General features: G+C 41.6%; 1 protein-coding gene across 8 annotated transcripts in view; it reads right to left on the bottom strand.

Moving 5' to 3' along the window:
* TNK2 (tyrosine kinase non receptor 2) overlaps positions 1-17,183 on the bottom strand; it is a 205,011-nt gene that overhangs the window by 53,464 nt on the left and 134,364 nt on the right. For all 8 annotated transcript variants that reach the window (XM_063442836.1, XM_063442829.1, XM_063442833.1 and 5 more), the window contains 5 exons: positions 15,253-15,405; positions 7,867-8,144; positions 6,807-6,933; positions 6,026-6,172; positions 1,317-1,411 (listed from right to left, as the gene is read on the bottom strand). In XM_063442836.1, coding sequence (XP_063298906.1) covers positions 1,317-1,411; positions 6,026-6,172; positions 6,807-6,933; positions 7,867-8,144; positions 15,253-15,405 — 800 coding nt within the window. The remainder of the gene's footprint in view (positions 1-1,316; positions 1,412-6,025; positions 6,173-6,806; positions 6,934-7,866; positions 8,145-15,252; positions 15,406-17,183) is intronic.

Genomic DNA, 17,183 nt, shown 5'->3' with positions numbered 1-17,183 from the left:
GTCGCTCGTATTAGGCCTCCCCATAGGAAAACATTAAATCAATGCTTTCCTAAGGGGAAATAGCTGACGCTGGATGCAGAGCCTGAGGACGTCCAGCGTCAGTCCCAGTCAGGATCCAGGAAGCAGACTTAGCGCTGCAATGTAAACAATGCAGTCAATGAGCTGAAGTGGTCTGGGTGCCTATAGTGTCCCTTTGAGAAATACCCTTCCTCTGCCCATTAAATAGTCATTTAGGAAGTCCCTAAAAACCATGTTCTATATAGAAGCAGATCAACGAACTATTTAAATCTCTCCCTATGGCAGTCCACCCCTGTATCACCTTGTTTAACAGGTCCACCCACTGTCTACACTAACTTCTTTTTCACTCTTGTACATCAACATGTCATGCATTTATGTAAATACTCTATATTGTTAGTGAACCAGCAATCTGTCTTCATGTTTGGATATATTGCACTTTTACCTTTTGTGTAACTATACCCCACTTCTCTCAGACAATAAACTTCTTTGAGCAGGGACCTCATCAGCTCCTGTTCCTGTTTGTCTAACTTGTTTTGTCACAATTGTATATTTAGTTCACCCACTGCACAAAGCTATTGAATATGTTGGTGTTAGATGAAAACATAAGATATATATATATATATATATATATATATATAATAAGAAAGTAAAATATCTAGTGTTAGTATTTACATGAATAAAATATTACAATAGTAAATAGTAAAATGAATTATTATTAAGCTACTGCTTATATTTTTACTTTAATAAGGACAATTGTAATGGCTAATTTGTAGTATAGCCTGGTGCTCAGTTAAAGGCTAAGGTGCAATCAGTGACAGAGCAAGAAGGTGTGTTAAAGGAAAGGTATTATACTAGAGGGAAAGTGTATGTTTAGCAGTGAAGAGGTTAATTATTGCACAAGAATATTCAATTCTGGTGGGGCAAGGGTTATCAGCCTGCACTACCTGCCCGTGCTCAATTATGGGGTGTGGCTGTGATGGGCAATCCTCTGTGACTCATTAGTGGGTCCCCACCCAGATGTGATAACCTAACCCACAAAGTGAGTCAGTGACACAATCATTGTGTAACCCTTACTCTACCAGCAAGGTTTGCAAAACAACTTAAACCATTCACAGTAATCATCACAGCATTCTTCAGATAGGTAACTCTTCTTAGAGCTGGTTTGTGAAGCACATGGAAAGGACTTTCCTCTTTAATCCAGGAGGCATGTCAATAATTACCTAAGTTATGGTAACCTGAGAGTTCTGGTGCCACAGGTATAATGTGCTTAGGTTTGTTGGGGGAGAGGAAATTGGTACCTGCCCTCGATGACTGTTATGACATCATTCATCTGGATGTTCAGTTTGTCTGGCTCCTGGAAATCCTGCAGCGCTCGCATATCTGTTGGCTGAGCCTGAGGTCAAAAACATAAAAACACGGTTACCTTGTTTACTACTGTGTAACAATCCACAGCCTGTAAGGACATACTGTGACAATAAACAACAGAGATATTTTTGTTAGCTATATGAAACAAATATATAATATACTAGAACAAAAAACAATGGTAACTTTAGCTTTTCTGAAAAATCTGTAAAAATACCCATAGGTGTGTGGGGGGTGGTACAATCTGAGCAAACATAACATGTGAAGACTCCACTTGCCTATGGAAATATCCGTAAAGACTCAACTTGCCAACCACCTTGTTTCCCATGCAGAGTATGTAATATATAATAGCCGTGATGTGAGATGTTATCTACTGGAAAATCTTTAGGTCTTTTTCATGGTGGTAGCAATCCGTGACCCATTGGTGGCTAACATAAGTCACTGCCATGGTATTGTCACATTCCTGTAGCCGATCCAACACAATAATTGGCAGTGGTATTTTCCTGTATCATGGGGACACAAGGTCACCACAGTTGGACCCTTACTGCAGAGAGTAGTCACCAGAAGGCTGGCATAAAGGACTATAGAATAATGTTTTCAGATAAAAGGGGCGATTTGGTTACACATCACATACAAAACTGTGACAGTAAGCTAACTCACTAACTTGCACAGTACACATATATCAGAATCACTGTGAGGATCTCTACAATCACAATCCTCCCTTACACCATTTGGAACTCCAGGTTTCCCTTAAATATAATGATTTGGATTCCAATAGAACACGTGGGGAGAATAAGGATAGTATCTTCTCAGCAGCTAGCATAGAAGAAAAGGAGTTTGGCTCTATCAGCACAGCAAAATCAGTGTTAAAGTGAAACAGGCACCAGGTTTTACAACTGCTGCTTTTAAAGGAATTCTATAGAGTGAGGAATACAAATGTGTATCGCTGACACTATAGTATTAAAAACATTGTTTAGGTGACCCCCCCCTCATATTGTGCTATTGCGCATGTACGGTAGAGATGCATTGATTCAATGCATCTCTAGGGGGAGCATTCAGCATGTCCATTCAGAGCAGGGAGAAGCTGAACGTCAGTGCTGCACACTGTACATCACTGAGATAGGAAGCACCTCTATTGGCTATCTGAGTGACTGCCACTAGAGGTGAAACTAGCCAGCAATGAAAATTCTGCATTTTCTCTGAAAGGGCAGTGCTTACATTAAAAAGCCTGCAAGGACTATACACACACCATAACAACTACATTACGCTTTAGTTGTTCCAGTGACTATAGTGTCCCTTTAAGTTTAAAATGCTCTTAAAATATAAAATAAAATCTCCACACTAATGCAGGGCTCACAATGAGTCCTACATGAATACATAAATCCCTAAAATGAAGTAATGTTCCAGAAAAGTTGCATTCTCAGGGCAAATATTTAAGCACTGATGAAAGATGGGAAAGTCATAGAAGGAGATCACGAGGAAGTAACTGGTCAGATGCCTTCAAGGCCGGATTAAGATAGGGGCTGATGGAGCTGTAGCTCCAGGCCCAGGCCCGTGGAATAGGCCCATTTAAAAAAATATATATATATATTTATTTATTTTTTTACACACACTACTCTTAGGTTTGCCACCTGACTGGTATTTGACTGGTTTGCCACCTGACTGGTATTTGAGGCTGCCTGCCCGTGCCAGTATTGCAGTAATACCGGCAATACAAATGCAGGTACTTTTCTCAGAATAAATGGATATTACTCTGCAATACCAGCACCGGCCAGTAGGGGTCACTGTGTGTGGAGAGAGGCAGGGATAGGAAGTTACAGCATATCCCTGCCTCTCTCTACTACTTACTGATCCGTGAGGGAGCAGCAACACAGCACAGAGTCCAGACAGCAGCTCTACAGCTCAGGTAAGAGAGGGATGGGGGGAAAGGCAGCAGGGACACATGGGGACACTGAGACACTGAGACACTGAGGGACACAGACACTAGGGGACAAATGGGGACACAGACACTAGGGGACACTGAGACACTAGGACAAATGGGGACACAGACACTGGGAGACCTGGAAACACTAACACACTTGGGGACACTGGAAAACATGGGGACACTGAGACACTAGGGGACACATGGGGATGCTGTGAGACATAGGGACATTGGGAGACACTGAGACATTGGGACACGGAGACACTATGTCCCCATTTCTCCCAGTGTCCCCATATCCCCCATCCAGTGTCCCATGTCTCTCAGTGTGCCTAGTGTCCCCATGTCCCTATATGTCCCAGTGTCCCCATGTCTATGTCCACAACTGTCCCCATGTCTCCCAGTGTCCCCAAGTGTCTGTCTCCCAGCCAGTGTCCCCCTAGTCTCCCAGTGTCCCATAGTCTCCCAGTGTCCCTATGTCACTGTGTCCCTGGTGTCTTAGTGTCCCTAAATGTGTCAGTGTCCCCATGTCTCCCAGTGTCTGTGTTCCTAGTGTCTCAGTGTGCCTAGTGTCCCCATGTCTCCCAGTGTCCCTATATGTCCCAGTGTCCCCATGTCTATGTCCACAACTGTCCCCATGTCTCCCAGTGTCCCCAAGTGTCTGTCTCCCAGCCAGTGTCCCCTAGTCTCCCAGTGTCCCCTAGTCTCCCAGTGTCTGTGTTCCCATGTCTATGTGTCCCTAGTGCCTTAGTGTCCCCAAATGTTTCAGTGTCCCCATGTCTCCCAGTGTCTCAGTGTCCCCATTTCTCCCAGTTTCCCTAAATGTTTCAGTGTCCCCATGTCTCCCAGTGTCCCCGGGTCTCTCAGTGTCCCCATGTCTCTCAGTGTCCCCAGTATCCTAGTGACATGAGGACACACTGAGACATTGGGACACTGGGAGAAATGGGGACAGTGAGAGACTAGGGGACTGGACGACATGGGGACACTAACACTATTATACATAGGGACACAGACACTGGGTGACTTGCGAGACTGAGAGCAATCCATCTATACAGCAGAATCAAACTGTGAGTAGTTTGTTGGTGATTTTACAGAATTTTCTCTGATGTCACCCCTTGTGATTAAACAAATGATTAAGACTGGTATTTTTTTCCAAGAAAGGTGGCAACCCTAACTACTCTTCACATATTCTTGCTTAAAGGAGCACTATAGGGTCAGGAACACAATCATGTATTTCTGACCCTATTATGTTAAAACCACCACCTTGGCCCCTTCTTGCCCCCTAAGTATAGTAAAATATAACTTGTATTCAAGTCTGCAGCTGCTGGCTCTGCCTCTGAACTGACTGTCTGCTGACATCATCAGAAGTGGTGGTCTGAGCAAATTCCAATACTTCCCCCTAGGATTGGCTGAGACTGTCAACTAGGCAGATCAGGGGCAGAGCCAGCACAATTCCAATCAGCATCTCATCATAAAGATAAAATGAATCAATGCATCTGTATGAGGAAAGTTCAGTGTCTGCATGCAGAGGGTGGAGACACTGAATGGCAGTGCTGCACACTAGGCAGTACTGCCCCAGGAAGCACCTCTAGCAGCCATCTAAAGGAGTGGCCAGTGGAGTTATTTTCTCTGAAAAGACAGTGTTTACTGCAAAAGGCCTGAATGGAATGATTCTACTTACCAGAACAAATACAATAAGCTGTAGTTGTTATGGTGACTATAGTGTTCCTTTAAGTTTGAAAGTTTAAGAGGGATGTATGGGAACAAAACTTGTGTGGACTGGCTGACAATAAAATTAGTTTAGGTAATGCAGACGCTGGTCTCTCCAACACTGTGGCATGTCCCCTTTCTTCTACACTCACTACATACACCTTTTCTCTGTTTCAGACTATATAGCAGGAACTTCTGCCTGCTAGTAAGAAGGTAAGGAGACAAGTGGACATGTGAGTGCTAGGGGACAGTCCTTAGAAAGCATGGAGTGAGCGCAACATTAGACGCATTTATGTCAAGCTCAGGGTGCTGCCTGCATAGTATGCCCTTAGTTGGACAGCCTGCAGGATTGGCGGGCAGCCTGACATGCATTCATGCCAGGCTGTCCTTCAAATTCTTTGGACAGACATGCCCCCTTTTTGGGCATGTTCTCCCCTTTTGGCAGGTCTGGTCACATGATTCGCACCAGTGGCCCACCTTTTACCCCGCCCATTGACTTCCTGCTTCACTGGACACTGCTGTTAGGGGTTATGGATTTACTTGAAAGATGAAAGCGATAATTAGAGAGAGATTAGAATAGAGTATGTGTTTTCTTATTGCCGCATCCTATGAGTTTCCCCCAGCACCATCTCCATCAGATACATGATGCTTGGGAGGTATGACTGTTTTAGTGTTTTTGGTCAATAAGATTCCGTAATTAGGCCCATCATAATTGTCAGCACCAGGCCCACTGTGCTCTTAATCCGGCCCTGGATGCCTTTATAGTCCGTGTACATGTGCCTTAAGAATTGGCATTATGGACTCCATCTTGTGCCTGCTTATTGTTTGTAAACAATATAAGACTTGAGCAAAAATTTGTCTCAGACAGTTTCTCAAATCAAATTCCTTTTAATCCATACCGAACTAATCAATCTGTCCAGAGTCCTATTTACCTGTGGAGTCTTATTAATTGAATGACTTAGCGGTAAGCCATGTAAGTGATAAGATGCTTTCCCATTGTTCTCCCCTATACCTTACCTCCACCAGAAAATCTCTGAGTGCTACGAAGGTAGGCCTGTCCTCAGGCTTGTGAGCCCAACATTGCAGCATGACATTATAGATGTCCTGTGGGCTATCTTCTGGCCGAGGCAAACGTTCACCCTCCTTATCAATCTTATGAAGAATCTGCAAGGATCAGAACACATACTAAGTTTTGAAAGCATGTCTTTCAGAGCAGTAACATGGGGCTGTCAACACTAGTTACTTCCTAGTCTTAAATGGCTGGAAAAGATATGAATTTTAAAGTGATTTTATACGCTATCCAATGTTTAAATGTTTGTTTCCAATGCTACGAACAGATGCATTCTTGAGTCATAGGAACAGGAATGTACAACATTTAAATATTTTTATTAAAAAAAAAAAGTAATAATTTTAGCACAACAAATTAGCTAACCTTTAGCCAGGTATTAAAATTAGGTTTTGCTAAAATAAAGGAAGACACAATTCCTTATTAAACCATGCCCTTCAATTAGTTCCTGCTCAGGTCTCAGAGAGTACCTATACCAGTTGCATATCGGACTGAATCAACTCACAACGGCAGTCCAGATCCAAAGTGCCAGCAAGTTCTTTACAAGAGATACAGCAACTATTAAAATGCTTGTGGTATGCATAATACTTTGCTGCACACTAAAAATCTGTTAAATGGATAGGTAAACAAGTGACTCCATCAGCCAGTACATTCTCATTTGCTGTTATATGTCCGAGGACCTGTGCAGTCTGCTTTTCTGGTAAAATTCATCATCTGGATAGCTTGCTTTACCTGGCTTCCATTAAGTCCAATCCATGGTTCCTGCCCATATGTAAACATCTCCCACAATGTAACACCAAACATCCACGTGTCACTTGCATGTGAAAAAGTGCGGGTCTTTAGGCTCTCGGGTGCACACCTAGAATGTAATACAGAGAGGGAAAGATATTTATCACAGAATGGGGAACAACCAACGAGTATACAACTGTAGAAAGCAAAATAGCAGATTAAATTAGTATCTTGTAATACCTTTTTTATTGAACTAACAGAACTTTGGAATGACAAGTTTTCAGAAGAACCTTCCTTTCTCAAGTCTAAAGCATTTCGGAGCAAAAAAACACATATAAGTCAAAGTTGAGTGGTGATATAGAGACTAAAGAAACATGAGTGCAGATAATACACAAGTCTGAAAATAGACACAATTCTCACGGAGGGTCTCACTACAACTGTAGAGAAATACAAAGATTATTTAGATAATGCACTAAATGCCTGTGCCAGCACAAACCAGGGTGCAAAAGCATCCACCCAAAACAATACTCTGAAAGGTGACTTCATATACTATGAAGAGGCTACTAAATCAGAATAAATAAATACAACAAGTAACCAGCAACAGCCAAGGGAATTGCCCAAGGTTGGGTGGATAACTAGTGCACTAAACACTGGAACAGTATGAATCATCAAAGTACTTTAATAAAGTAACAAGGCCCTAAGAGAAGAAAGAAAATAGAGGGGAACAGAGACAGATTGAAAAGGAGAATAAAAGTCACACACCCCAACTCGCACCAACACATAGGGACAGGGGGAGAGCCTTACCACCTCCCCCGTGTCACCTGAGGGCAAATCTGCAAAGAAGAAGCTAGCTGAGGGAAGGGCCTCAGACCCTTTCAACAGCCCACCTCCAAACATAACTTCATTATTAGTTCAACTGGAGGTATCCTACAAAGGCAGTATCCCCCTGTTTATAATTAAGAAAGTCCAAATAAAATAAAAACTCCAGCTAGTAGAACCATTTATGTAAACAAGCTACTTGCTTTTGGGGTGTATTTGCTTTGTATGCCAAATATATACTTACCAAGCAAAGGGCACCTTCCGATGTTCCTGCATTACATAGTGATCATCATTTTTGGGCAAGGCTCGCATGAGGCCAAAGTCGCCAATCTTAACTAAATCATTGGAGGAGAGTAAAATGTTCCTAGCAGCAAGATCCCGATGGATGAAACGTTTAGATTCCAAATAGGCCATACCATTGGCAATCTGAATAGCATAGTGACAGAGGGTGGAGATCAAGAAATGGCCCAGGTTCTTTCGTAGACGGTCTAGGAGAGACCCCAGGGGAGCAAGCTCTGTTACCTGAAAAATATAGGAACATGAAACTCACAGGCATGCAACATGGTAACAAAACATTTTGTTCCCAGAAGGGAAGAGTATTACAATCACCCCAAAGCATCCAAAAACGTGCCAGTCCTCTGTCAACTCTCCACAATTTCCAGTTTGCTGTATAAGTCTCACCTAGAAATCCCACCTCTTTCCCCACAAGATATCTTAGTCAGATAAGAACAAAAACTAAAATAACGCAATTAGGGAAAGTTGCATTTGCATAATCCTTGTTTTCTCAGTAGTTTTAAGCACTTATGTGTTCTATAAGGATATCAATGCTTTTTAAGTTATTTTTATAATGTAATTATGTATTGTCTATTGATTAGATGCTGCAATTTTTGCGCCAATTTTAATTTGTTTTATACCTATATAAGCTCTATCTTACCAGCATGTATGTTTTAAGCCACTTGAAGAAGCCATACAGGCGAAACGCAATATGAATGTTTATTGTTTGGATTTTAAGCAATAAAGAGATTTCTGGTCACTAAAATTAGCCTTTTGTGCCAATTATCCTTTTAGCTTCATATTTTATTTTTATTCTTACATACAACCTGGCATTTAAATATGTTATCTCTGACTCCAAAGAATCCAAGGTGGGGATTAAAAGGGTTTGGAGGGAATCCCTTTTTCAGGGTTGCTGCCTGCTCTAGTTCATTGTGCCTATTAGCACTGACTTATTTGTATGCTTTTATTTATATAAATGTAGCACTAGTTAATTAAATGTGCGAGGGTTATAACATGATTCACTATTAATTCTTATACTACAACTGCACTGCATTTTATACATTATTTCTGTTTTCGTTTTTATGCATGGAGGTCTAACCAAGATCCCTTGATGCTTTAATTTTAATCATAATTCAATTAATAAAAAATTATATATATATATATATATATGTTCTCTCCCGTTGGGAGCAAGCCCTTTTTATCTGTGTAGGGAGCAGGGGCGGAATGAGCACTAGGGCAAATCGGTCATGGACCGAGGACCCGAGGCTCTGGGGGGCACACCCGTGGTGCAGTGCAGTAATGGCTGAGATGGGGAGTTTCCCAGCCAGCCTGCAATCAGAAAGGGGGCCCCTGCTGCTAAAAATATAATCCCCCTTGCTGGGCACACTGAGGGACAGCTAAGGGGCCTTCTCAAAGACACCACTAGGCTGCCCCTCGGTGTGCCTGTCTCACTGAACACAGCCTCACTGAGCTGCCTGTAACACTACTTAGGGCAGCTCCGTGCGGATAGTTCTGCAGTTAGTGACATTATCAGTCAAAGTGCAGAGTGAGCTGTGTGGAGCTGCCATGAGCAGATTTACAAGCAGCATGTCTGGGGCGGTCAGAAGAGGATTTGTGCACCACCAGGAAGGTAAGACTTGGGGAAGGAGATTTTTTTTTTTATATATAATTTTATTTCTTAATGGACCACTATAGGCACCCAGACCACTTCAGCTCAATGAAGTGGTCTGGGTGCCAGGTCCCCCCCCTAGTTTTAACTCTGCAGCTGAAAACATTTAGAGAAACTGCTATGTTTACACTAAGGGTTAATTCAGCCTTTTGTGGCTGCTCTAGTGAGAAGACGCTGACGTCCATAGGAAAGCATTGAGCTTTCCTATGGGCGGTTTGAATGCACACGCGGCGCAATCGGCACTATCGTTAGCAGGAGGAGGAGAGTTCCTCAACGCTGAGGGAGCCCGGCGCTGGAGAAAGGTAAGTGGCTGAAGGGGTCTTAACCCCTTCAGCACAGCGGGAGTGAGGCCATGAGGGTGGGAGGGACGAGTTTGTTTTCCTGGCACTATAGTGGTCCTTTAAATAAAAAATAATTCTAATTTTATAATCTCTCCCATTATTGCCCCATCACAGCCCTTATACCACCACACCCCTATACCTTTACACTAACTACAACTCCTATCATCCCAAGGCACCCTCTGCAGCCCCTCCCCCTACACCCTTTGCAGTCCCTACCCCTTTGCACTCACAAGCATAAAGGGACACTATAGTTAGCAGATCAACTACAGCTTAATGTAGTTGTTCTGGTGAGTATAGCCTGCCCCTGCAGGGTTTTTGCTGTAAACACTGCATTTTCAGAGAAAAAGCAGTGTTTACATTGCTGCATAGGAGCACCTAGGTGCTTAATGTGTCAGTGTTGCAAAATGTGCAGCACTGACATTCAGCACCTCCATGCTCTGCATGGAGACGCTGCACGCTAGTCATAGAGAATCACTGATTCAATGCATATCTATGAGGAGATGATTATTGGCGCAGCGTAGCGTTTTACCGTGCATGCATTGCCTTCCAGGGCTTTTCTATAGTAAAGCATTGGATTGGCTGACATCATCTAAATTGATGAACTCCGCCAAGGAGGCGGAGCAGGGGCAGTGCAGCCACGAGTTTCCACGGCGCTGGAATAAAGGTGAGTAAATCACCTTTTTAATGGTTGCCTATAAACCTACAGTGTCAGTGATACACGTTTGTGTTCCTTCTATAGTGTTCCTTTAAGGTGGCTCATAACATTTAACACTTGGTTTGTAATTTAAGATGCACAATTTGGAGGCCTGCATACCTCATACAAACACATTGCCAAAATGCACAAATACCCGCTTATACTTTTTTGCCATGCTATACAAACACACATAAAATAAATACAACCCTATTTACAAAACCAAAAGCATGTATTCAGATATACTCTGAATCCACATATCCTGACACTACATACAAAGACATACATATATTCACTTACAGCAGGTCTCACAGTGAATATAAACACAGAAACATACATTTACTTTACATGCACATACAATCAAATACACGGTACATCTACACCAGCATATATATTGGTCTGCTGGGGGCCCAGGTGTTAATTTTGCCGGGGGCCCAGGTCAGTCCGTCCCTGGTATGGAGTTCTAACCAAGAACTCTTGTACTGATATAGGCATTTTCTTTATTATCATCTTTCAAAACTAGATCAGTTCAAATGACCTCAATGTGAGATTAATTAATCACTACAGAGATCCCAGAGTACCATGCTTAGTTAACTGATTAAGCATTGGACATCTGGCATAACTACCAGAAAAAAAGTACATCATATAAATTGGAGAGAGGGGAATATAGAGGCAAGTCAGGAGAATGCATGAAAGTAATACATGGATCATTCTTCCTGCAGAGGTTAGAGAGACTAATAGAGGAAGATGGTCCATTAGACAGACAACAATTAGACTGTGCTTTATTTTAGAAATGATCAGTCTAAATAAACAAATAGATTTTATCTGCTGCCAAAATCTTGTTTCCACTGCACAGAGTCTGCACAAAAAACAACCATATCACAATCTAACTATGTGCTTCCTGTTTTCAATTTGTATTCGTTTTCAATCAGTACACACCTGTCTTATGATTCTTTTCTAGTTAGTTCATACATCATGCATCATTACGAAGGATGTGCTTATAACGAAACAAAAGTATTACTTAACAATCACAAAATAATACCACATTCAGGGCCGGCCTTAGGCCATTAGGCGCCCTGTGCGAAAAGTTTTAACAGCGCCCCTCCTCCCCCCACCACGTTGCCTGGATACTCCATTACAAGCAGACAGTCATACACACTTCGTTACAGGCATGCAGACACTCACACACGATGATAGGCACACACACTCAGTTAAAGGCAGATCGTCACACATACAGGCACAGGCACACACAACTGCACAGCTAAAGTGACACACACAATTGGAGTAATAAACAAGCAGACAGTCAAATACACAGCCAGAGAGTCACACACACACAGGTAGGCAGACAGTCACAAACACACGCGCACACACAGGCAGACAGTCACACACACAGACAGTCACACACACAGACAGTCACACACACACAGGCAGACAGTCACACACACAGGCAGACAGTCACACACACAGACAGACAGTCACACACACAGGCAGACAGTCACACACACACACACACACACACACACAGGGAGGCAGTCACACAGACACACACAGGCAGTCAGTTAGACAGTCACACACACAAGCAGGCAGTCACACACACAGGCAGGCAGTCACACAGAAAGACAGTCACACACACACAGGCAGTCAGACAGACAGTCACACACACACACAGGCAGGCAGTCACACAGACAGACAGTCACACACACAGGCAGGCAGTCACACAGACAGTCACACACACACACACACACAGGCAGGCAGTAACACAGACAGATAGGCAGACACACACACACAGGCAGGCAGTCAGACAGACAGACAGTCACACACACAAGCAGTCACACACACACACAGGCAGGCAGACACACAGGCAGTCACACACACAGACAGACAGTCAGTCAAACACACACACAGACATACAGGCAGTCAGACAGACCATCTCACACACATACACACACACACACATGCAGGCAGTCACAGTCACACACACACACAGACCTACCTCTTTCCATTATGGCTGGAAGGGGGAGTAGATGCAGTTGGTTGTTGGGGAAGCAGGGACGCCTTCCTGCTTCCCTCTTCATGTGCAGCTTCGGGTAGGTATTACCAGGGGCTTCGGGTATGTTTAAGCCCCACCTCCTGATAAGCCCCGCCCTCCGCTCATTAAGCCCCGCCCATGCCACCTAATTTTTGTGTGTTTTTTTTATAGACCCAGGTGGAGAATAATTAATCCTCAACCCAGGTACCTGTTTTAGCTCCCCTGACACCAGCCATGTGCGGCTGCACAGCTCGCACACCCCTAAGGCCGGCTCTGGCCACACTGTTCACCTCATTTGCCCTTGAACTATCCACTTTATAAACAGGTTGTCTTTAATATGATGCAAGAAATTATACAATCATATTAAAAGTGTTATATATATATATATAATCGGTACAAATTGATATAAGCTAGCACTCACGGTCTTGTAGTTAAAAGTTTTCTTCCTTTATTGAAAAATCATTAAAATGTGCAGATCGACGTTTCAGTCCAGGTCCAGGACTTTCCTCAGGATCATAAACAAATTACTAACATGAAAAACGCACATTTATAGCCAAATAATGAGAACAGAAATTCTTACCACCTGGATCGTGCACCCACCGCAGCGTTCCCCTGTGTGCAGTGCGCATGCATGAGCATCTACTACTTGCGTGCCGTGGTCACCTGACACGTGTTGCCATAGTAACCACTATCACAATGCCGTAACTATGGAAACCAGTGCAAACAACATGCTGGGGATCAAATAAGGTGCATGTTATACATACAAACCACTATTATAAAATGCCTTGGTGCCTGTGCACTGCTATATTATATTATTTGCACGGATTTCCATGGTTACGGCATTGTGATAGCAGTTACTATGGCAACATGTGTCACATCACTACGGCACGCAAGTAGTAGACGCTCACGCTTGCGCACTGCACACAGGGGAACGCTGCGGCGGGTGCACGATCCAGGTGGTAAGAATTTCTATTCTGATTATTCGGCTATAAATGTGTGTTTTTCATTTTAGCAACTTGTTTATGATCCTGAGGACTGAAACATCGATCAGCACATTTTAATGATTTTTCAATAAAGGAAGAAAACTTTTAACTACAAGACCATGAGTGCTAGCTTATATCAATTTGTGCCGACTGGATATTAAGCCCTGGGCTGTAAGCACCTGGCAAGGATATATTTGAGCCTGGAGTGCAAGGAATTCAAATGACTATATATATGTAGTTAAAAGTTTTCTTCCTTTATTGAAAAATCATTAAAATGTGCTGATCGATGTTTCAGTCCCGGTCCAGGGCTTTCCTCAGGATCATGAACAAATTAGTTATATATATATATATATATATATATATATATACATATATATATATAAATATATAAAGAGCACTTTTGATATGATTGTGTGTGTAATATATATATACACACACACACACACACACAATACAGACTCTCCCCTAGTCTTCAATCGTTTAAGAAGTGCCTTAAAACCCATCTCTCTACCTTGTATACCTGTCTATTGCTCTCTCCTAAATGGTAGCACTCTACTCTCTCCTCCAGCTCTGCTTCACTCCACCTTATTTGATTGCTATTTCCTGTCCTATTGTGTTTTACACCCCACCTCCTATAGACTGTAAGCTCGTTTGAGCAGGGTCCTCTTCAACCTATCGTTCCTGTAAGTTATTTTTGTAATTGTCCTATCTATAGTTAAATCCCCCTCTTCAAATATTGTAAAGTGCTACGGAATCTGTTGGCGTTACATAAATAGCAATAATAATAATAATATTAATAATATATACATACACACACACGCACGCACTCAGAAACCGTAAATGTGTATGAACTTATAAGTCACCTTTTCAAAATGTTGCTAATACCCATAAATGTTTTAATCATTATAAATAACTGAGCCACTGTTATTAAAAAATGCTGAATCTAAAGTAATGACAATTTTTGCATTCAGCAAATAAAATTATTTATTTTGCCTGTTATCTTAAATAGGGAGATCATAATTTCAAAACACATAATATAGAGGAGTGACATCATCTCTGTTGAATTACATTTTGAAATTCAGAGAGATGGCATCATCCTGAGAATTGTGGGGGTTAGAATCCGTATGATACTCTACCTTAGCAAGGAGAGAGACAACAGTCTTTTTTAAATAAACAGTCTGTCATTAATCACACTGAAAGGGAAAGCATCACACATGCACTCTTTTTTACATATGAATGTTCATTACACCATAATTTATATCTGGGTGTCAGCTGCAGTAACTGCAACAAGGCTATGCACAGGAGGAGCACTATTTGCTGTTTTCTCTTTTCTCTACAAATCCACACTGACAATCAATGTGATGTGTTTGTCTTCTGATGTATGTGTCAGTAAACATGCCCACGGTACCCATGAATTAAAAAAATTAAGAAAAAAAAGCAAGACAGAGGACTGTGCCTGAAAGGAAAATAATGCCAGCATGGGAGTCCGACTAGACTTTAGGAACGCAGCACTTTTGAATCTGTGAACCCTTCTGACACAATAGGTAATAATTGCTCAATGTGACCGATCAGCTTTCATTATATTGAAATATAAGAAAAAAAACAACATTTTCCAAGTTGACAACATGCACAATCATATCTCACCATTTTCATAGGGTGTGTGAGGACCACTCCATAAAGTCGGATGAGGTTAACATGGTCAAGGGAGTGCATGGCGTTCACTTCTCGAATGAAATCGTCCATGGCATCCGGCTGAGAAAGAACATCTGTCTTCAAACACTTTACTGCCACATTAAACTTTGAATAGGGAGAAACATGAAAACACTGCATTACACGCAGGCTGTCTTTTTTGTTAGGGAAAAAAAAAGGGTGATAGAGAGCTGAAAGTTTTGAGTTATCAAAATAACTAAATGCACTACAAAACAGGGCAAGCATCTTACATCTCACAGCTCCCATGTTGCCAAGCCAGCAAGAAACACACCCCTTTTTATTATTGTGGTTTGGGAGGAAGTTCCTATAGGAACGAAACCTGTAGGACCGGAGACCATTTGTATATTTTGTTTTGATTTACTTATTTTTGTTAAAACATTTTAAATAAATTAAGTTATCCTACCCACCTGGATTTTGGTTTCTGTTAGGAGAGCTAAATGGACGTAAATAATTCTGATTCCCCACAAACCAAAGAGGAAGATATTTTGAGGCACTTTTGTGTTCTGACTTCTGTGAGTGCAATCTTTGCAGGGGTGCATTTGTATGTTATTATACAGTATATTGCACTGTATGTTATGTTTACTGTGTATATTTTAGGTACACAGCTGTATCCCATATGTTTTTATATTCAACAGAGTTGAGTTGAGCCTCGTGTAGACTTGACAATTTGGAAGTTTGTTAATTTTAGTGAGGAGTTTGCTTAACCCAGGAAGTCAAAAGACTAAGCTGTATATTTAAAATGACACTACAAGCACTTGGGCAGCTCTGAAGAAACAAGAAAAGCAAGAAAAGTAGTAAAAAAAAAAGTAAAAATATAAGTTGTAAACCTGACAGAGTTGCTGTATGAAAAATACAATTAGTCTAGCCAGGGATCTAAATACCTAGCATAACATAACAAACCCCACAGACAGACACATTGGTACATAAATATAGTGTGTATCTCTTCAAAACCCACAATGAATATCTTTAGGAATCTATCAAAAATAAGTTTAATGAATTAAAGGGACAGTCTTAAAGGGTGTTTAACCCCTTAGTGTTTTTCAATTTTCTTACGGTTAAGGACCAGCACTGTTTTGACATTTCTGCGGTGTTTTGTTTAGCTGTAATTTTCCTCTAACTCATTTACAGTACCCACACATGAAAAAAAAACAAAAAAAACACTTTTTCTAACTTTGACCCCCAAAATCTGTTACGCATCTACAACTGCCAAAAAACACCGATGCTAAATAGTTTCTAAATTTTGTCCTGAGTTTAGAAATACCCAATGTTAACATGTTCTTAGCTTTTTGGAAAGTTATAGGGCAATTATTTGGAAGTACAAGTAGCACATTGCTATTTCCAAACCCTTTTTTTTTTTTTTAAATTAACGAAAGTTACACTGTAACACTGGTATCTGTCAGGAATCCCTGAATAACCCTTCACATGTACAGTATATATTTTTTAAAAGAAGACAACCTAAGGTATTAAACTTGGGGTATTTTGACTCTTTTCATGCAACCATTTTACCACCAATCTATGCCAAACTTAAAAAAAAAAAAAAAATTGGTGATTTTTTTGACACACATAGCAATTTAAGAATACATGTACTGAGAACTTTAGGGGTTACTGCCAACGAACACCCCAATATATGTTCAGCAACATCTCCCGAGTACAGTGATACCACTCATGCATAGGTGTGTCGGGTTCTCTGGGGGCTAAAAGACCTTATTTGGAGGGTGCGCATTCTAGTTATCCAACTTGGAATTTTCACAGCACACTGTGCACCACTGCATCTGGAAGCACCACTAGTAGCCATCTGAGGAGTGGCCAGTGGAGGTGTCCCTAGGCTGTAATGTAAACACTGCCTTTTCTCTGAAAAGACAGTG

This window comes from Pelobates fuscus, chromosome 2, assembly GCF_036172605.1.
Source record: "Pelobates fuscus isolate aPelFus1 chromosome 2, aPelFus1.pri, whole genome shotgun sequence".
Taxonomy (NCBI): domain Eukaryota; kingdom Metazoa; phylum Chordata; class Amphibia; order Anura; family Pelobatidae; genus Pelobates; species Pelobates fuscus.
The sequence above is the reverse complement of the archived record's forward strand: the minus strand, read 5'-3'. Positions and strand labels throughout refer to the sequence as shown.